At 43.8% G+C, this 22,736-nt stretch overlaps 2 protein-coding genes across 3 annotated transcripts in view; both read left to right on the forward strand.

Annotated features, from left to right (window-relative positions):
• LOC115205349 (protocadherin gamma-C5) overlaps positions 1-22,736 on the forward strand; it is a 203,381-nt gene that overhangs the window by 30,645 nt on the left and 150,000 nt on the right. The gene's annotated exons all lie outside the window — the stretch shown is intronic.
• LOC115204986 (protocadherin gamma-A10-like) lies at positions 3,626-6,043 on the forward strand. The gene has a single exon (XM_029770559.1). The coding sequence runs from the start codon at positions 3,635-3,637 to the stop codon at positions 6,041-6,043; it is 2,409 nt and encodes an 802-aa protein (XP_029626419.1). The 5' UTR covers positions 3,626-3,634.

Consider the following 22,736-nt stretch of genomic DNA (forward strand, 5'->3'; position numbering starts at 1 on the left):
GGAGGGAGGTGGGCGGACGGTTGCCAGGTACAGTTCCAGTTGGAGGAGGAACCCCTTGCACCCAGCGGCCGTCCCATCGAACTCCCTGGGAGGTGAAATCCGGATCCCGCTGGCACCCGCTTCAGTGGATGTAGGTAGGGGCGCAGGGTGAGGGACCGGAACTGGTCCTGCTGGGGAGGCACTTCTCTCCCATCTCTCCAACCGGGTCAACACCTGATCCATGGCCGAGCCTAGGCGGTGGAGGAGGCCGGCATGCTGGGAGACCTGCTCAGCCATGGATGGCGCTTCTGCTCCTGCTGACTCCATCAGTTTTTTGGTGCGGGATTCTGTCACGCCTGATTTGGACTGGCGGATAGGCGGAATCAAATGCAGGAGACAGAGGTGCTGGAGGTGAGTGTCTTTTAATACAACTGACACACACAAACGCCGAAAAGCACAGGGCGCTATACAAAGTTCACGTATTTTGAACTGCGCCCATAAAACACAAAATATAATTACAAGGCGCAAGGAGCGCAGCCGGGAAATCGCTCGACAAAACTGTCGGTAACACAACGTAGACAATAAACAATCCCGCACAAAATCCCAACTGAAAACACACATTAAATAAGTCCCCACTAATGACATACACAAAACAGGTGCGGAACAGACAGACAAAACTAAACGACACAGAAACAATGATCGGTGGCAGCTAATAGGCCGGCGACGACGACCGCCGAGCGCCGCCCGACCGAGGGGGGGCGCCACTCTCGTTGGAACCTGTGACACATTCAAACAGTTTTAGAAACTTCAGAGTGTTCTATCCAAATCTACTAATAATATGCATATCCTACCTTCTGGGCCCGAGTAGCAGGCAGTTTAATTTGGGCACGTTATTCATCTGAATTTCCGAATACTGCCCCCTGTCACTAAGAAGACCATCCATAGAACATACTATATGCGAGTGAAACTGAATAATGTGCACTCAGAAATGTCATTCCTGTGCTGGAGGTGTAAAGCACAAAAGAGGACCTATTTGCATTTGTTATGGAAACTGTATAACCTAGCATTTATAAAGGCTAAGAAATGCATTGCCATTAATTGGAAGGTTGGTTATCCTCCCACAATGTCACAATAGATCGCAGAAATATCAGATTATGTATATATATATATATATATACACTGCTTAAAAAAATAAAGGGAACACTTAAATAACACAATGTAACTCCAAGTCAATCACACTTCTGTGAAATCAAACTGTCCACTTAGGAAGCAACACTGATTGACAATACATTTCACATGCTGTTGTGCAAATGGAATAGACAACAGGTGGAAATTATAGGCAATTAGCAAGACACCCCCAATAAAGGAGTGGTTCTGCAGGTGGGGACTACAGACCACTTCTCAGTTCCTATGCTTCCTGGCTGATGTTTTGGTCACTTTTGAATGCTGGCGGTGCTTTCACTCTAGTGGTAGCATGAGACGGAGTCTACAACCCACACAAGTGGCTCAGGTAGTGCAGCTCATCCAGGATGGCACATCAATGCGAGCTGTGGCAAGAAGGTTTGCTGTGTCTGTCAGCATAGTGTCTAGAGCATGGAGGCGCTACCAGGAGACAGGCCAGTACATCAGGAGATGTGGAGGAGGCCGTAGGAGGGCAACAACCCAGCAGCAGGACCGCTACCTCCGCCTTTGTGCAAGGAGGAGCAGAAGAAGCACTGCCAGAGCCCTGCAAAATGACCTCCAGCAGGCCACAAATGTGCATGTGTCTGCTCAAACGGTCAGAAACGGACTCCATGAGGGTGGTATGAGGGCCCGACGTCCACAGGTGGGGGTTGTGCTTACAGCCCAACACCGTGCAGGACGTTTGGCATTTGCCAGAGAACACCAAGATTGGCAAATTCGCCACTGGCGCCCTGTGCTCTTCGCAGATGAAAGCAGGTTCACACTGAGCACGTGACAGACGTGACAGAGTCTGGAGACGCCGTAGAGAATGTTCTGCTGCCTGCATCATCCTCCAGCATGACCGGTTTGGCGGTGGATCAGTCATGGTGTGGGGTGGCATTTCTTTGGGGGGCCGCACAGCACTCCATGTGCTCGCCAGAGGTAGCCTGACTGCCATTAGGTACCGAGATGAGATCCTCAGACCCCTTGTGAGACCATATGCTGGTGCGGTTGGCCCTGGGTTCCTCCTAATGCAAGACAATGCTAGACCTCATGTGGCTGGAGTGTGTCAGCAGTTCCTGCAAGAGGAAGGCATTGATGCTATGGACTGGCCCGCCCGTTCCCCAGACCTGAATCCAATTGAGCACATCTGGGACATCATGTCTCGCTCCATCCACCAACCCCACTTTGCACCACAGACTGTCCAGGAGTTGGCGGATGCTTTAGTCCAGGTCTGGGAGGAGATCCCTCAGGAGACCATCCGCCACCTCATCAGGAGCATGCCCAGGCATTGTAGGGAGGTCATACAGGCACGTGGAGGCCACACACACTACTGAGCCTCATTTTGACTTGTTTTAAGGACATTACATCAAAGTTGGATCAGCCTGTAGTGTGGTTTTCCACTTTAATTTTGAGTGTGACTCCAAATCCAGACCTCCATGGGTTGATAAATTGGATTTCCATTGATTATTTTTGTGTGATTTTGTTGTCAGCACATCCAACTATGTAAATAAAAAAGTATTTAATAAGATTATTTCTTTCATTCAGATCTAGTGATTAAGTGTTCCCTTTATTTTTTTGAGCTGTATATATATTTAACTTGTTTCCAAACCTTTCCCTTCGAAATGAAACCAAAAAATGTGGGAAGAAAATTGTGTTGGGGAGAGAATTTAGTTATTGACTAGAATGGTGAGGATTGGGCGTGGAGGTGGCTCGGGCTGAAATGTCATATGAAGATGTCTTAATAAGTCTGTACTTTATTTTTTAAAGAGTTGTTTATTTGTTTGGCTATTGGTTAAAGGTGCATCACAATATTGATTATTGAATTACATTTCATCTAGTTCAGTTTTATCAATCACTTAAACATATGAAATAATTATCTCTTACCTACAGCTTGATGACTGTGGGTATTTTTGTTTACTTTCTGTTGTTCTAAATAGAGATGGCTAGAAGGGCCGTGGGTCATATTAGATTGAGTAGAAATGCAGAAAATCTGCTTTAGATGCCAAAAACAATTATGGGGGAGGACCCCCAGACACCCCGACAGGTTATGTCCCTTCTAACTTCTAAAACTAAAGTTGAGCTACTGACTGTGCTTATTAGGTTATCCCCATATCCTGGGGGCATACATCATGTATGTCTCCAATGTTTGATCATGAATAATGTCTGTCTGCGACTTTTATTGAAATGTTCTTAGCCCAATGTCAGCGTGTAATTTCTGAATGGTGCTCATAGTGTCGCTGTTCACCAGCGGAGGTAGAATAGATACAGCTCTCCACCCGTTGGTGTTGTCATTAACAAAGCTTTAGTGTCGTTTCACTACATAAAATAATAGAGGTGAACGGTCAGACTGCGCACACACTTGTATTTTGTTTTCAGAATCTAGTGAATGTTGATATTTTGTGGATATTTTTGTGGAATACTTACATCGATCTGTTTAACTATATATATGGATGTTATTGAAAGTCTAAGGATGCTGAACAAAGGATTCTCAATGTCAGGCCTGGTCTTCTGCTTTGCTTTCTTTCTTCTACCGCTGCATTCCGCCTATGGAGACGTGAGCTATTCTTTTCCGGAGGAGATGAAACGAGGATCTGTTATTGGAAATATAGCCAAGGATCTCGGGCTGGAGGCGAGCAGACTGTCCGCTCGTAAAGCCCGAATTGATACTGAAGGAAATCGCAAACGTTATTGTGACATTAATCTGAGTACCGGAGATCTGATTGTTGCGGAGAGGATTGACAGAGAGGGGCTTTGTGGAGAAAAGATTTTATGCATACTAAAATTCGAATTGGTCCTAGAGAGTCCACTTGAGTTGCATCATATATCACTTCAAATCCAAGATATAAACGATAATTCACCCATATTTCCCAAGGATTTAATTAAGGTAGAAATCAGAGAATCCGCTCTGAAAGGAGCGCGCTATCGTGTAAACGCAGCTCACGACGCAGATATTGGGCAAAACGCAGTGCAAAGCTACGTACTACAAAGGAATAATCATTTTGTTTTGGGTTTGCAAACGAATAATGCTGGTATTAAATACGGTGAGTTAGTTCTGGACAAAGAATTAGACCGCGAGGAGCAGCAGGAGTTGAAACTGTTGATGACAGCTGTAGACGGAGGCTCTCCGCAGAGATCCGGTACCGTAGTCATACACGTCACTGTACTGGATGCTAACGATAACGCCCCAGTGTTTAGCCAGGCCGTCTATAAAGCCAGTCTGCCTGAAAACTCTCCTTTAGATACTGTAGTGGTTACAGTGAGTGCTACGGATGCAGATGAGGGAGTGAATGGGGAAGTGACGTATGAATTTAGTCGAGTATCTGAAACAGCAAGGAATGTATTTACTATGGACCAGAATACAGGAGAAATTAGAGTGACAGGAGAAATAGATTATGAAGAAGAGACACAATTTGAACTTTTTATTGAAGGGAAAGATGGCTTTGGTCTTTCCTCGGACAGTAAAGTTATTATAGATATTACAGACATAAATGACAACACCCCTGTGATTTATCTAAAATCTCTGACTAGCCCCATACCTGAGAACGCGTCACCTGGTACAGAGGTGGGCATCATTAACGTGCAGGATAGAGACTCTGAGAATAACCGACAGGTCCGCTGCTACATTCAGCAAAACCTTCCCTTTAAGTTGGTGCCATCCATCAAAAACTACTATTCTCTGGTGACCACGGGCGAACTGGACCGGGAACTAGTGTCTGATTACAACATTACAATCACTGCCACCGACGAGGGCTCTCCGCCTCTGTCCTCCTCTAAAAGTGTTCAGTTATCTGTAGCTGACGTCAACGACAACCCACCTGTGTTTGAGGAACAGTCCTATAAAGCCCACGTGACTGAAAATAACAAACCCGGTGCCTCCGTGTGTTCCGTTACTGCACGAGACCCAGACTGGAGACAAAACGGTACAGTGATTTATTCTATCTTACCTGGTGAGGTGAACGGTGTCCCGGTGTCCTCGTTTTTATCCGTTAACGGAGACACGGGGGTGATCCACGCTGTGAGGTCGTTTGATTACGAGCAGTTCAGGAGTTTTAAAGTCCACGTGGTGGCCAGAGACAACGGTTCTCCTCCGCTCAGCAGCAACGTCACGGTCAGTGTGTTTATAACGGATGTGAATGACAACTCTCCTCAGATACTATACCCCGCCCCAGAGGGGAACTCCTTCATGACCGAGCTGGTCCCCAAAGCTGCGCACGGAGGCTCTCTGGTTTCCAAGATGATAGCGGTGGACGCGGACTCCGGCCAGAACGCCTGGCTGTCCTATCATATAGTCAAATCCACTGATCCGGGACTTTTCACTATTGGTCTCCACAGTGGAGAGATCAGGACACAGCGGGACATTTCTGAATCTGACAACATGAAACAGAACCTCATTGTGTCAGTGAAAGATAACGGACAGCCTTCTCTCTCTGCCACCTGTACCATGTATTTAGTGATTTCTGATAACTTGGCTGAAGTGCCAGAACTGAAAGATGTCTCTTATGATGAGAACAATTCCAAACTCACCTCTTATCTGATCATCGCGCTGGTGTCCGTCTCCACCTTTTTCCTCACCTTCATCATTGTCATCCTGGCCGTGAGGTTTTGCCGCAGGAGAAAGCCCAGACTGTTGTTTGACGGAGCGGTCGCCATCCCCAGCGCGTATCTCCCTCCCAACTACGCAGAGGTGGACGGCGCGGGAACTCTCCGCAGCACTTACAATTATGACGCATACCTGACGACGGGTTCGCGAACAAGTGACTTCAAGTTCGTCACATCTTACAATGACAACACTCTGCCTGCAGACCAGACTCTGAGAAAAACTCCAACAGACTTTGCTGAGGCTCTTGATGACTCTGAGGGGTCCCCAGAGGTATGGTTTTATGATAACTTAAAGGCTTGATTACATTTTTTATGCTATCCCGCTGGGCAAAAACTGGTTGATCAACGTTTTTTCCACATAATTTAAACCCTAAAAAAATTATTGTGCTGACGTTGAATCAACGTGGAAAACTGATTGGATTTGCAAAAAGTCATAAATAGATTGATCTAGACAAAAAACTCCATAATGTCGAAGTGAAAAGATAATGTAATAATCCCCTTTGTTTAGGCAAGCCTAAATAATTTCAGAAGCAAAATGTGGCTTAACAAATCACATAATAAGTTATATGGACTGAAATAATAGGTGTTGACATGATTTTTGAATGACTACCACTTCCAATGTTCCCCATACATACAATATCTGTAAGGTCCCTCAGTCAAGTATTGAATTTCAAGCACAGATTCAACTACAAAGACCAGGGTGCTTTTCGAAATCCTCCTAAAGACAGGCAGTGATTGGTGGATGGGTAACAATAACAAATCAGACTTTGAATATATCTTTAAGAATGGTCAAGTTAAAATTTTTACTGTGGATGATGTATTAAATCACCCAGACACATCAAATATGCAGTCTTCCTTCTCAACTGAGCTGCAGGACAGGAAGGACAGTGCTTAGGGCCATTGGTGATTTTAACCTTTAAAAAATATATAATTTTTCTTCCACTTTGACATTACAGAGCATTTTGTGTAGATCGTTGGCATTTATATATATATATATATCTGTCTGTAGTAAAGCCATTTTGTAGGGAAAAACACTCATTCTGATTGGCTGGGGCTGGCTCCCCAGTGGGTGGACCTGGCTGCTAAGTGGGTTGGCCTATGCCCTCCTAGGCCGACCCAAGGCTGCACCCCTGCCCAGTCATCTGAAATCCATAGAATAGGCCCTAATGAATGTATTTCAATTGACTGATTTCCTTACATGAACTGTAACTCAGTACAATCAATGAAATGTTGCATGTTGCGTTTATATTTTTATTCAGTATATTTTTGGCATAATCACCTTCCTACCCCAACTTATTTACATACTTTTCAGGCGCTCGACGACGACCGCCGAGCGCCGCCCGACCGAGGGGGGGCGCCACTCTCGTTGGAACCTGTGACACATTCAAACAGTTTTAGAAACTTCAGAGTGTTCTATCCAAATCTACTAATAATATGCATATCCTACCTTCTGGGCCCGAGTAGCAGGCAGTTTAATTTGGGCACGTTATTCATCTGAATTTCCGAATACTGCCCCCTGTCACTAAGAAGACCATCCATAGAACATACTATATGCGAGTGAAACTGAATAATGTGCACTCAGAAATGTCATTCCTGTGCTGGAGGTGTAAAGCACAAAAGAGGACCTATTTGCATTTGTTATGGAAACTGTATAACCTAGCATTTATAAAGGCTAAGAAATGCATTGCCATTAATTGGAAGGTTGGTTATCCTCCCACAATGTCACAATAGATCGCAGAAATATCAGATTATGTATATATATATATATATATATATATATATATATATATATATATATATATATATATATATATGTATATGTATATATATATATATATATATATATATATATGTATGTATATGTATATACACATATGTATATATATATATGTATATATATACATATATGTATATATATATATATATATATATGTATATATATATATATATATGTATATATATATATATATATATATACACTGCTTAAAAAAATAAAGGGAACACTTAAATAACACAATGTAACTCCAAGTCAATCACACTTCTGTGAAATCAAACTGTCCACTTAGGAAGCAACACTGATTGACAATACATTTCACATGCTGTTGTGCAAATGGAATAGACAACAGGTGGAAATTATAGGCAATTAGCAAGACACCCCCAATAAAGGAGTGGTTCTGCAGGTGGGGACTACAGACCACTTCTCAGTTCCTATGCTTCCTGGCTGATGTTTTGGTCACTTTTGAATGCTGGCGGTGCTTTCACTCTAGTGGTAGCATGAGACGGAGTCTACAACCCACACAAGTGGCTCAGGTAGTGCAGCTCATCCAGGATGGCACATCAATGCGAGCTGTGGCAAGAAGGTTTGCTGTGTCTGTCAGCATAGTGTCTAGAGCATGGAGGCGCTACCAGGAGACAGGCCAGTACATCAGGAGACGTGGAGGAGGCCGTAGGAGGGCAACAACCCAGCAGCAGGACCGCTACCTCCGCCTTTGTGCAAGGAGGAGCAGAAGAAGCACTGCCAGAGCCCTGCAAAATGACCTCCAGCAGGCCACAAATGTGCATGTGTCTGCTCAAACGGTCAGAAACGGACTCCATGAGGGTGGTATGAGGGCCCGACGTCCACAGGTGGGGGTTGTGCTTACAGCCCAACACCGTGCAGGACGTTTGGCATTTGCCAGAGAACACCAAGATTGGCAAATTCGCCACTGGCGCCCTGTGCTCTTCGCAGATGAAAGCAGGTTCACACTGAGCACGTGACAGACGTGACAGAGTCTGGAGACGCCGTAGAGAATGTTCTGCTGCCTGCATCATCCTCCAGCATGACCGGTTTGGCGGTGGATCAGTCATGGTGTGGGGTGGCATTTCTTTGGGGGGCCGCACAGCACTCCATGTGCTCGCCAGAGGTAGCCTGACTGCCATTAGGTACCGAGATGAGATCCTCAGACCCCTTGTGAGACCATATGCTGGTGCGGTTGGCCCTGGGTTCCTCCTAATGCAAGACAATGCTAGACCTCATGTGGCTGGAGTGTGTCAGCAGTTCCTGCAAGAGGAAGGCATTGATGCTATGGACTGGCCCGCCCGTTCCCCAGACCTGAATCCAATTGAGCACATCTGGGACATCATGTCTCGCTCCATCCACCAACCCCACTTTGCACCACAGACTGTCCAGGAGTTGGCGGATGCTTTAGTCCAGGTCTGGGAGGAGATCCCTCAGGAGACCATCCGCCACCTCATCAGGAGCATGCCCAGGCATTGTAGGGAGGTCATACAGGCACGTGGAGGCCACACACACTACTGAGCCTCATTTTGACTTGTTTTAAGGACATTACATCAAAGTTGGATCAGCCTGTAGTGTGGTTTTCCACTTTAATTTTGAGTGTGACTCCAAATCCAGACCTCCATGGGTTGATAAATTGGATTTCCATTGATTATTTTTGTGTGATTTTGTTGTCAGCACATCCAACTATGTAAATAAAAAAGTATTTAATAAGATTATTTCTTTCATTCAGATCTAGGATGTGTTGTTTAAGTGTTCCCTTTATTTTTTTGAGCTGTATATATATTTAACTTGTTTCCAAACCTTTCCCTTCGAAATGAAACCAAAAAATGTGGGAAGAAAATTGTGTTGGGGAGAGAATTTAGTTATTGACTAGAATGGTGAGGATTGGGCGTGGAGGTGGCTCGGGCTGAAATGTCATATGAAGATGTCTTAATAAGTCTGTACTTTATTTTTTAAAGAGTTGTTTATTTGTTTGGCTATTGGTTAAAGGTGCATCACAATATTGATTATTGAATTACATTTCATCTAGTTCAGTTTTATCAATCACTTAAACATATGAAATAATTATCTCTTACCTACAGCTTGATGACTGTGGGTATTTTTGTTTACTTTCTGTTGTTCTAAATAGAGATGGCTAGAAGGGCCGTGGGTCATATTAGATTGAGTAGAAATGCAGAAAATCTGCTTTAGATGCCAAAAACAATTATGGGGGAGGACCCCCAGACACCCCGACAGGTTATGTCCCTTCTAACTTCTAAAACTAAAGTTGAGCTACTGACTGTGCTTATTAGGTTATCCCCATATCCTGGGGGCATACATCATGTATGTCTCCAATGTTTGATCATGAATAATGTCTGTCTGCGACTTTTATTGAAATGTTCTTAGCCCAATGTCAGCGTGTAATTTCTGAATGGTGCTCATAGTGTCGCTGTTCACCAGCGGAGGTAGAATAGATACAGCTCTCCACCCGTTGGTGTTGTCATTAACAAAGCTTTAGTGTCGTTTCACTACATAAAATAATAGAGGTGAACGGTCAGACTGCGCACACACTTGTATTTTGTTTTCAGAATCTAGTGAATGTTGATATTTTGTGGATATTTTTGTGGAATACTTACATCGATCTGTTTAACTATATATATGGATGTTATTGAAAGTCTAAGGATGCTGAACAAAGGATTCTCAATGTCAGGCCTGGTCTTCTGCTTTGCTTTCTTTCTTCTACCGCTGCATTCCGCCTATGGAGACGTGAGCTATTCTTTTCCGGAGGAGATGAAACGAGGATCTGTTATTGGAAATATAGCCAAGGATCTCGGGCTGGAGGCGAGCAGACTGTCCGCTCGTAAAGCCCGAATTGATACTGAAGGAAATCGCAAACGTTATTGTGACATTAATCTGAGTACCGGAGATCTGATTGTTGCGGAGAGGATTGACAGAGAGGGGCTTTGTGGAGAAAAGATTTTATGCATACTAAAATTCGAATTGGTCCTAGAGAGTCCACTTGAGTTGCATCATATATCACTTCAAATCCAAGATATAAACGATAATTCACCCATATTTCCCAAGGATTTAATTAAGGTAGAAATCAGAGAATCCGCTCTGAAAGGAGCGCGCTATCGTGTAAACGCAGCTCACGACGCAGATATTGGGCAAAACGCAGTGCAAAGCTACGTACTACAAAGGAATAATCATTTTGTTTTGGGTTTGCAAACGAATAATGCTGGTATTAAATACGGTGAGTTAGTTCTGGACAAAGAATTAGACCGCGAGGAGCAGCAGGAGTTGAAACTGTTGATGACAGCTGTAGACGGAGGCTCTCCGCAGAGATCCGGTACCGTAGTCATACACGTCACTGTACTGGATGCTAACGATAACGCCCCAGTGTTTAGCCAGGCCGTCTATAAAGCCAGTCTGCCTGAAAACTCTCCTTTAGATACTGTAGTGGTTACAGTGAGTGCTACGGATGCAGATGAGGGAGTGAATGGGGAAGTGACGTATGAATTTAGTCGAGTATCTGAAACAGCAAGGAATGTATTTACTATGGACCAGAATACAGGAGAAATTAGAGTGACAGGAGAAATAGATTATGAAGAAGAGACACAATTTGAACTTTTTATTGAAGGGAAAGATGGCTTTGGTCTTTCCTCGGACAGTAAAGTTATTATAGATATTACAGACATAAATGACAACACCCCTGTGATTTATCTAAAATCTCTGACTAGCCCCATACCTGAGAACGCGTCACCTGGTACAGAGGTGGGCATCATTAACGTGCAGGATAGAGACTCTGAGAATAACCGACAGGTCCGCTGCTACATTCAGCAAAACCTTCCCTTTAAGTTGGTGCCATCCATCAAAAACTACTATTCTCTGGTGACCACGGGCGAACTGGACCGGGAACTAGTGTCTGATTACAACATTACAATCACTGCCACCGACGAGGGCTCTCCGCCTCTGTCCTCCTCTAAAAGTGTTCAGTTATCTGTAGCTGACGTCAACGACAACCCACCTGTGTTTGAGGAACAGTCCTATAAAGCCCACGTGACTGAAAATAACAAACCCGGTGCCTCCGTGTGTTCCGTTACTGCACGAGACCCAGACTGGAGACAAAACGGTACAGTGATTTATTCTATCTTACCTGGTGAGGTGAACGGTGTCCCGGTGTCCTCGTTTTTATCCGTTAACGGAGACACGGGGGTGATCCACGCTGTGAGGTCGTTTGATTACGAGCAGTTCAGGAGTTTTAAAGTCCACGTGGTGGCCAGAGACAACGGTTCTCCTCCGCTCAGCAGCAACGTCACGGTCAGTGTGTTTATAACGGATGTGAATGACAACTCTCCTCAGATACTATACCCCGCCCCAGAGGGGAACTCCTTCATGACCGAGCTGGTCCCCAAAGCTGCGCACGGAGGCTCTCTGGTTTCCAAGATGATAGCGGTGGACGCGGACTCCGGCCAGAACGCCTGGCTGTCCTATCATATAGTCAAATCCACTGATCCGGGACTTTTCACTATTGGTCTCCACAGTGGAGAGATCAGGACACAGCGGGACATTTCTGAATCTGACAACATGAAACAGAACCTCATTGTGTCAGTGAAAGATAACGGACAGCCTTCTCTCTCTGCCACCTGTACCATGTATTTAGTGATTTCTGATAACTTGGCTGAAGTGCCAGAACTGAAAGATGTCTCTTATGATGAGAACAATTCCAAACTCACCTCTTATCTGATCATCGCGCTGGTGTCCGTCTCCACCTTTTTCCTCACCTTCATCATTGTCATCCTGGCCGTGAGGTTTTGCCGCAGGAGAAAGCCCAGACTGTTGTTTGACGGAGCGGTCGCCATCCCCAGCGCGTATCTCCCTCCCAACTACGCAGAGGTGGACGGCGCGGGAACTCTCCGCAGCACTTACAATTATGACGCATACCTGACGACGGGTTCGCGAACAAGTGACTTCAAGTTCGTCACATCTTACAATGACAACACTCTGCCTGCAGACCAGACTCTGAGAAAAACTCCAACAGACTTTGCTGAGGCTCTTGATGACTCTGAGGGGTCCCCAGAGGTATGGTTTTATGATAACTTAAAGGCTTGATTACATTTTTTATGCTATCCCGCTGGGCAAAAACTGGTTGATCAACGTTTTTTCCACATAATTTAAACCCTAAAAAAATTATTGTGCTGACGTTGAATCAACGTGGAAAACTGATTGGATTTGCAAAAAGTCATAAATAGATTGATCTAGACAAAAAACTCCATAATGTCGAAGTGAAAAGATAATGTAATAATCCCCTTTGTTTAGGCAAGCCTAAATAATTTCAGAAGCAAAATGTGGCTTAACAAATCACATAATAAGTTATATGGACTGAAATAATAGGTGTTGACATGATTTTTGAATGACTACCACTTCCAATGTTCCCCATACATACAATATCTGTAAGGTCCCTCAGTCAAGTATTGAATTTCAAGCACAGATTCAACTACAAAGACCAGGGTGCTTTTCGAAATCCTCCTAAAGACAGGCAGTGATTGGTGGATGGGTAACAATAACAAATCAGACTTTGAATATATCTTTAAGAATGGTCAAGTTAAAATTTTTACTGTGGATGATGTATTAAATCACCCAGACACATCAAATATGCAGTCTTCCTTCTCAACTGAGCTGCAGGACAGGAAGGACAGTGCTTAGGGCCATTGGTGATTTTAACCTTTAAAAAATATATAATTTTTCTTCCACTTTGACATTACAGAGCATTTTGTGTAGATCGTTGGCATTTATATATATATATATATCTGTCTGTAGTAAAGCCATTTTGTAGGGAAAAACACTCATTCTGATTGGCTGGGGCTGGCTCCCCAGTGGGTGGACCTGGCTGCTAAGTGGGTTGGCCTATGCCCTCCTAGGCCGACCCAAGGCTGCACCCCTGCCCAGTCATCTGAAATCCATAGAATAGGCCCTAATGAATGTATTTCAATTGACTGATTTCCTTACATGAACTGTAACTCAGTACAATCAATGAAATGTTGCATGTTGCGTTTATATTTTTATTCAGTATATTTTTGGCATAATCACCTTCCTACCCCAACTTATTTACATACTTTTCAGGGCATGGCTCTGACTGAATGGAGTGTTGAAAAAATATTATTTTTGTGGAATAGTATTTATCTACATTATAATATTTTGGATTCAAGGTGTATCGACGTTTTTGAACCCAAAATGGGGCACAAAGGAATCTCGGTGACAGGTCTGTTCTGCGGCTTTGTTTTCTTTATTGTAATGCTGCACTCCGTCTGTTTTGTCCATATGATTTTAGCTGTTTCAAAGATTGTCGATGGTTTTCATTTGATTAATTATTGGTTCTGTTTTTATGTATAACTACTTCTTGTGTTTTATGTAGTTAATCCTGACCGGGGACAAACTGTATCCAGTTGATCAAGCATATAGGCAAGCAGGAGTTCTATTGAAAAAATGTTGGCACGTCTTTAAGTTAAAATGTGGTTGCTCTTAGAATTGTGGCCTGTTGGCATGAAGGCCTATTTGGACAGGGGTTACAAAAGAGAATTGCTGTATGTGGAGAGCTAGCGTATTTTAACAGAGTGACGAGAGAAGTGGCGTTTGGCGTTAGAACGTTTGAAATGCAGCGGCCTTGCTGTGCCGCTGTCCATGGTGCTGAAGTCCTATTATAAATCTGAAGGGTTTAAAATTCATCGTTGTTTGACTATCATCATTTCTACTCATTGCCATACTATCTGTTTTTGCGTATTTCGCTGATTAATGTGTGTTGACAAAAAAAAACAGCACTATAAATCTGATATTTACAAAGTATTTCTTCCACATAATCTATATCTCGTGAAAAAAAGCTTGGGATCGGTTTATATATCCTTTCTGTTCCTGTGTGGCTTTTTATCGTTTCCTGGTTCTATTTGGTTATTTTCATAAGCTAAGGGGGATTTTATAGGAAATTGTTCAGTAATCAATCATGCAGACCAATTATTGACTTTCTTATGACGGCTTTTCCTGAAATATATTTTCAGAATAATTACTGTTATTATGTGTACTTTTTAAAGATTACTCACAGTGTCGCTGTTGACCAGCTGTGTTTGGATAGATCCAGTTCTCCACCCACTGCTGTTGTTACAAGACTCGGGTGTTCGGGTGTCATTAAGCTGCGGAAAGGACTGGAGACGGTCAGATAGCGTGCACATTATGAGGATATCATTTTGATTACACTGAATCTTTTTGTGGAATACTATTTGTTTACATTGTATTATCAAGGCTACATTGTGTTTTGACGTTTTTAATCCCAGGATGGGGCACAAAGGAATCTCGGTGACAGGCCTGGTCTGCTGCGTTGTTTTCTTTCTTCTACCGCTGCATTCCGCCTATGGAGACGTGAGCTATTCTTTTCCAGAGGAGATGAAACGAGGATCTGTTATTGGAAATATAGCCAAGGATCTCGGGCTGGAGGCGAGCAGACTGTCCGCTCGTAAGGCCCGTATAGATACCGATGGGAACCGTAAACGTTACTGTGACATTAATCTGAGTACCGGAGATCTGATTGTTGCGGAGAGGATTGACAGAGAGGGGCTTTGTGGAAAGAAGGCTTCGTGTGTTTTAAACCAGGAACTTGTATTGGAAAATCCTTTGGAGCTGCAACGTATCAGTCTTCATGTTCAAGATATTAATGACAATTCTCCACAATTTAAGGAAGAGATTATCAAAATGGAAATTCGAGAATCTGTAGCCAAAGGAGCTCGTTTTTCTCTAGACGAGGCCCATGACGCTGATATAGGACAGAATACGGTTCAAAGCTATACTCTAGAAAATAATGATAACTTCATTTTGAATGTTAATACAAAAAATGGGGGACGCAAGTACGGTGAATTAGTGTTAGACAAGGAGTTAGACCGTGAAAAGGAGAAAGAGATAAATCTAATGCTAGTTGCATCTGATGGAGGCTCTCCGCAGAGATCAGGTACCGTAGTCATACACGTCACTGTACTGGATGCTAACGATAACGCCCCAGTGTTTAGCCAGGCCGTCTATAAAGCCAGTCTGCCTGAAAACTCTCCTTTAGATACTGTAGTGGTTACAGTGAGTGCTACGGATGCAGATGAGGGACCCAATGGCGAAGTAACATATGCCTTCGATCATGTTTCAGATGAAAAAAGTAATGTGTTTTCTCTAAACTATAAAACAGGAGAAATTACAGTTGTTGGGTCACTAGATTATGAAGAAGAATCCTCATATGAAATGCAAATCAGTGTGAAGGATGGCTTAGGGTTGGCGTCATATGCTACGTTGATAATAGAAATCACTGATGTTAATGACAACGCCCCTGTGATTTATCTAAAATCTCTGACTAGCCCCATACCTGAGAACGCGTCACCTGGTACAGAGGTGGGCATCATTAACGTGCAGGATAGAGACTCTGAGAATAACCGACAGGTCCGCTGCTACATTCAGCAAAACCTTCCCTTTAAGTTGGTGCCATCCATCAAAAACTACTATTCTCTGGTGACCACGGGCGAACTGGACCGGGAACTAGTGTCTGATTACAACATTACAATCACGGCCACCGACGAGGGCTCTCCGCCTCTGTCCTCCTCTAAAAGTGTTCAGTTATCTGTAGCTGACGTCAACGACAACCCACCTGTGTTTGAGGAACAGTCCTATAAAGCCCACGTGACTGAAAATAACAAACCCGGTGCCTCCGTGTGTTCCGTTACTGCACGAGACCCAGACTGGAGACAGAACGGTACAGTGATTTATTCTATCTTACCTGGTGAGGTGAACGGTGTCCCGGTGTCCTCGTTTTTATCCGTTAACGGAGACACGGGGGTGATCCACGCTGTGAAGTCGTTTGATTACGAGCAGTTCAGGAGTTTTAAAGTCCACGTGGTGGCCAGAGACAACGGTTCTCCTCCGCTCAGCAGCAACGTCACGGTCAGTGTGTTTATAACGGATGTGAATGACAACTCTCCTCAGATACTATACCCCGCCCCAGAGGGGAACTCCTTCATGACCGAGCTGGTCCCCAAAGCTGCGCACGGAGGCTCTCTGGTTTCCAAGGTGATAGCGGTGGACGCGGACTCCGGCCAGAACGCCTGGCTGTCCTATCATATAGTCAAATCCACTGATCCGGGACTTTTCACTATTGGTCTCCACAGTGGAGAGATCAGGACACAGCGGGACATTTCTGAATCTGACAACATGAAACAGAACCTCATTGTGTCAGTGAAAGATAACGGACAGCCCTCTCTCTCTGCCACCTGTACCATGTATTTAGTGATTTCTGATAACTTGGCTGAAGTGCCAGAACTGAAAGATGTCTCTTATGATGAGAACAATTCCAAACTCACCTCTTATCTGATCATCGCGCTGGTGTCTGTCTCCACCTTTTTCCTCACCTTCATTATTGTCATCCTGGCCGTGAGGTTTTGCCGCAGGAGAAAGCCCAGACTGTTGTTTGACGGAGCGGTCGCCATCCCCAGCGCGTATCTCCCTCCCAACTACGCAGAGGTGGACGGCGCAGGAACTCTCCGCAGCACTTACAATTATGACGCATACCTGACGACAGGTTCGCGCACAAGTGACTTCAAGTTCGTCACATCTTACAATGACAACACACTGCCTGCAGACCAGACTCTGAGAAAAACTCCAACAGACTTTGCTGAGGCTCTTGATGACTCTGATGTGTCCCCAGAGGTAGGCGTGCAAATATTTATAATCTAGATTTGCTTTAAGACGTACATGATGGAATAGAGGCTATACTTCTTTTAGATTTCATCTAAATCTCTTTTTACAGTCACTTTTCCCCCTGGAGAATTCACTAGTCCCCAGGACTTACTCAATTCTCTAGCTGGGCTATTTAGGCAGCTTACACATGCTTCAGGTTTCAGGAAATATGTCATTTTGTTAGATGATTATTTCCATCCCCTCGCTATTTATCTGATAGTCTCAGTCTTCAGATGCTAATGTCCTTTTTTGATGGGGTGTGTTTGTGATTGTTGTATTAGGTGGAGTTTTCACATAGCCTGCATGCTTCACAGTTTTGAGGTTAAAAGAAAATGAGTAAATACTGTCTGTGGAGAGCTTATTACAGTGTAGCTGTCCATGGTTCTGAGATTCAGAAAATCTCTGTAGGCTAACGCTCATTCATCATTACCTCTTTCCAGTAACTTGCCCAGTGATTTTTTTTTTGTCAACATTAAAAATGTTTGCATAGGAAATATACGCGGCAACTGCTTGCTAGGGTGCGTTTCTATTGAACTATCTTGTGTCGATAAAAACAGCCAGACGTAATGACGTCACACCTAAAACCACAACACTTTTTCTAAAGAACCTACAGTGTGGAATAAAACTCTAGTGGTTGAAGTGTTTCCATTACCCATTTAGAGAAATTGCTCATTAACAAATGATCGAGAGTCTGTATGCACTTCCACCTATCTGTTTCATGTCTCAGGTAGCCTGCGAAAGCCAGCGTAGATAGAATGCAATAATTGATAAATATTTGCCATATTCTAATAATTGTCATGTGACAGTATCGACTAAGTCCATGCTATGGTGAAACTTGCAATCTTGTAGATCTGAAATAATTGAATGGTGAAAATTACCAGCCAACCAGAAACGCAAGGCGAAGCAATTCGGACTTTCTTCAAAGTCAGGACGAATCTTGTCCTGCAAAGAAACATACTTTTTGACATTTTTATTTTGCAAGCAGTAGGCATTTAGAATTAAATGTGGAGTGGAGCTTATAGTTACGTGATGACATCACGTGCCCCCACGAACCTTCAAAAGTATTTGTCAATCATTTTGTTGTTTCTTTCCATCATCATTTGTCGAAATAAAAAAAGTTAGAAAAAATGAAAAATCCACCCGTTAAATGGATAAAAATGTAGTCGATTTTTCAACCTGGTCTCAGAGAATGTCCTATTATTCTGTACGTAAATCCTAGACTCTTCATTTAGTATGTATAATATGTTATGTTTAGTATGGTTACATAAGACAGGTGGTTACTTAAGGCAAAAACGAAAGTGGGGTGGTTGGTCGTGGTGGATGGGTGAGCGTATAACGCAAACTTCCAGCAACCCAAAGGTTGCGAGTTTGAATCTCATCACGCACAACTTTTGCATTATAGCTAATTAGCAACTTTTCAACTACTTACTGCTTTTAAGCTACTTTGCAACTACTTAGCATGTTAGCTAACCCTTTCCTTGACCTAACCCTAACCTTAACCCTTAAACCTAACTTCTAAACTTAACCCTAACCTTAACCCGAACCCTTAACCTTAACCCCTAGCCTAGCTAATGCTAGCGAGCTAGCTAACGTTAGCCACCTAGCTAGAATTTGTAACATATCATACGTTTCACAAATTCGTAACATATTGTAAGTTTTGTTTTTTGTAACATATTGTACATCTTGCAAATTCATAACATATTGTCCTTTTTGCAAATTCGTAACATATAATCTGAATTGTAATTCATAACATACACTACATTACCAAAAATATGTGGACACCTGGTCGTCGAACATCTCAATCCAAAATCATGGGCATTAATATGGAGATGGTCGCCACTTTGCTGCTCTAACAGCCTCCACTCTTATGGGAAGGCTTTCCACTCTATTCAGGCCAGTCAAGTTCTTCCACACGAATCTCAACAAACCATTTATGTATGGACCTTGCTTTATGCATGGGGGCATTGTCATGTTGAAACAGGAAGGGCCTTCCCCAAACTGTTGCCACAAAGTTGGAAGCACAGAATTGTCTAGAATGTCATTGTATGCTGTAGCATTAAGATTTCCCTTCACTGGAACTAACCATGGAAAACAGCCCAAGACCTTTATTCCTCCTCCTCCACCAAACTTTACAGTTTGCACTCTGCATTCGGGCAGGTAGCGTTCTCCTCGCATCCGCCAAACCCAGATTAGTCCGTCGGGCTGCCAGATGGTGAAGTGTGATTCATCATTCCAGAGAACGCATTTCCACTGCTCCAGAGTCCAATGGCGGCGAGCTTCACACCACTCCAGCTGACGCTTGGCATTGCGCATGGTGATCTTAGGCTTGTGTGCAGCTGCTTGGCCATGGAAACCCATTTCATGAAGCTCCGACTAACAGTTCTCGTGCTGATGTCGCTTCCAGAGGCAGTTTGGAACTCGGTAGCGAGTGTTGCAACCGAGGACAGATGATATTTAGCACTGGGCAGTCCAGTTCTGTGAGCGTGTGCTGCCTACCACTTCCTGGCTGAGCTGTTGTTGCTCCTAGACGTTTCAAATTCACAATAACAGCAATTACAGTTGACTGGAGATGCACTAGCAGGGCAGAAAGTTGATGCACTGACTTGTTGGAAAGGTGGCATCCTATGATGGTGCCACGTTGAAAGTCACTGGGCTCTTCAGTGAGACCATTCTACTGCCAATGTTTGTCTATGGAGATTGCATGGCGGTGTCCTCGATTTTATACACCTTTCAGCAACGGGTGTGGCTGAAATAGCCAAATTCACAAATTGTAAGGGGTGTCCACAGTTCATATAGTGTATGATATGAAATCGGTGATGGACATTCACATATTAATACATACAATTTAAAACGTAACATATCATGCTAAATGGAGTGTCTTGGATTTACGTAAAGAATCATTTAAAATGCTCTGAGACCAGGTTTTATCTTTAGAAAATGTCTCCTATGGCTGCAGTTTCCATTACGTGTCGCAATGAATTGTTTTGAGACATTGCTTTTGTCGAATAAACCTGGGTCAATGGAAGCCCGCCTACAGTTCGACTGTCTTGTCACGCTCTTATCCAGAGCTACTAGGGCTTGCTCAGGGGCACATTGACAGATTTTCACCAAGTAGCTCGGGATTCGAACCAGATATGTAGGCCTAAACTATTTTGTTATGTCTCTTTCACCAGAGTATGTAGACGGTTTTCATACAATTATTTATCTGTTGTGACTTAATATAATGATCTTTCCTATCCGTCCAGTTGGTTATGCTTATTTCAACACACTGGAGGTAAAAGTTTTTCCCAATAGTTATAAAGCAGCTTAATTATAAGCATGCTTAACTTTTTATGAAATATTTAGAAAAATCGTTGCTTTGTGTAATTTCTAAAGATATGCTCAAAGTGTCGCTGTTCACCAGCTATGCTTGGATAAACCCAGTTCCCCACCAACTGGTGTTGTCACAACGCTCGGGTGCTCGGGTGCCACTGAGCTGTAGAAAAGATTGGAGACGTTTCAAATTGCGTGCACATTGTGTTCTGACTAGTTTCATCAAGCTAAATCTTTTTTTGTGGAATACTGTTTCTTTCCATTTCAAAATCTAACCAAGTTGTTCGACGTTTTAATCCCAGGATGGGGCACAAAGGAATCTCGGTGTCAGGCCTGGTCTGCAGCGTTGCTTTCTTTCTTCTACCGCTGTACTCCGCCTATGGAGACGTGAGCTATTCTTTTCCGGAGGAGATGAAACGAGGATCTGTTATTGGAAATATAGCCAAGGATCTCGGGCTGGAGGCGAGCAGACTGTCCGCTCGTAAGGCCCGTATTGATACCGAAGGGAACGACAATCATTACTGTGACGTTAATCTGAGTACCGGAGATCTGATTGTTGCGGAGAGGATTGACAGAGAGGGGCTTTGTGGCGAAAAGTCTTCATGCGTTTTAAAACAGGAACTTGTATTAGAGAATCCTTTGGAGCTTCATCGTATCAACTTCCACATCCAAGATATTAACGATAACAGACCACTATTTAACGAGGAGATGATAGATATGGAAATAGGAGAATCGGCAGCTAAAGGCACTCGTTTCCTATTAGAGGAAGCTCATGATGCGGACATAGGACAGAACTCAGTTTACAAATACACACTAGAAAGAAATGAGAATTTCGTATTGGCTGTAGATAGTAATACTGTCCAGCTTGTTCTAGAGAAAGCGCTTGATCGTGAACAAAGGCATGGTTTGAAGCTGTTGCTTACAGCTGTAGACGGAGGCTCTCCGCAGAGATCAGGTACCGTAGTCATACACGTCACTGTACTGGATGCTAACGATAACGCCCCAGTGTTTAGCCAGGCCGTCTATAAAGCCAGTCTGCCTGAAAACTCTCCTTTAAATACTGCAGTAATTACAGTGAAGGCTACCGATGCAGATGAGGGAGTGAATGGGGAGGTGACGTATGACTTTGGTCATGTTTCAGAAGAAGTAAAGAAAATATTTTCTATTGACCGTCCAACAGGAGAAATTGGTGTTATAGGCACAATTGATTTTGAAGCGGTTTCGTCATTTGAACTGCGTATCAAAGCGAAAGATGGTTTAGGTTTAGCTTCATATGCCAAAGTTATAATAGAAATCACAGATATTAATGACAACGCCCCTGTGATATATCTAAAATCTCTGACTAGCCCCATACCTGAGAACGCGTCACCTGGTACAGAGGTGGGCATCATTAACGTGCAGGATAGAGACTCTGAGAATAACCGACAGGTCCGCTGCTACATTCAGCAAAACCTTCCCTTTAAGTTGGTGCCATCCATCAAAAACTACTATTCTCTGGTGACCACGGGCGAACTGGACCGGGAACTAGTGTCTGATTACAACATTACAATCACTGCCACCGACGAGGGCTCTCCGCCTCTGTCCTCCTCTAAAAGTGTTCACTTATCTGTAGCTGACGTCAACGACAACCCACCTGTGTTTGAGGAACAGTCCTATAAAGCCCACGTGACTGAAAATAACAAACCCGGGGCCTCCGTGTGTTCCGTTACTGCACGAGACCCAGACTGGAGACAAAACGGTACAGTGATTTATTCTATCTTACCTGGTGAGGTGAACGGTGTCCCGGTGTCCTCGTTTTTATCCGTTAACGGAGACACGGGGGTGATCCACGCTGTGAGGTCGTTTGATTACGAGCAGTTCAGGAGTTTTAAAGTCCACGTGGTGGCCAGAGACAACGGTTCTCCTCCGCTCAGCAGCAACGTCACGGTCAGTGTGTTTATAACGGATGTGAATGACAACTCTCCTCAGATACTATACCCCGCCCCAGAGGGGAACTCCTTCATGACCGAGCTGGTCCCCAAAGCTGCGCACGGAGGCTCTCTGGTTTCCAAGGTGATAGCGGTGGACGCGGACTCCGGCCAGAACGCCTGGCTGTCCTATCATATAGTCAAATCCACTGATCCGGGACTTTTCACTATTGGTCTCCACAGTGGAGAGATCAGGACAC

The sequence above is a fragment of the Salmo trutta genome, chromosome 13 (assembly GCF_901001165.1).
Source record: "Salmo trutta chromosome 13, fSalTru1.1, whole genome shotgun sequence".
Lineage (NCBI taxonomy): Eukaryota > Metazoa > Chordata > Actinopteri > Salmoniformes > Salmonidae > Salmo > Salmo trutta.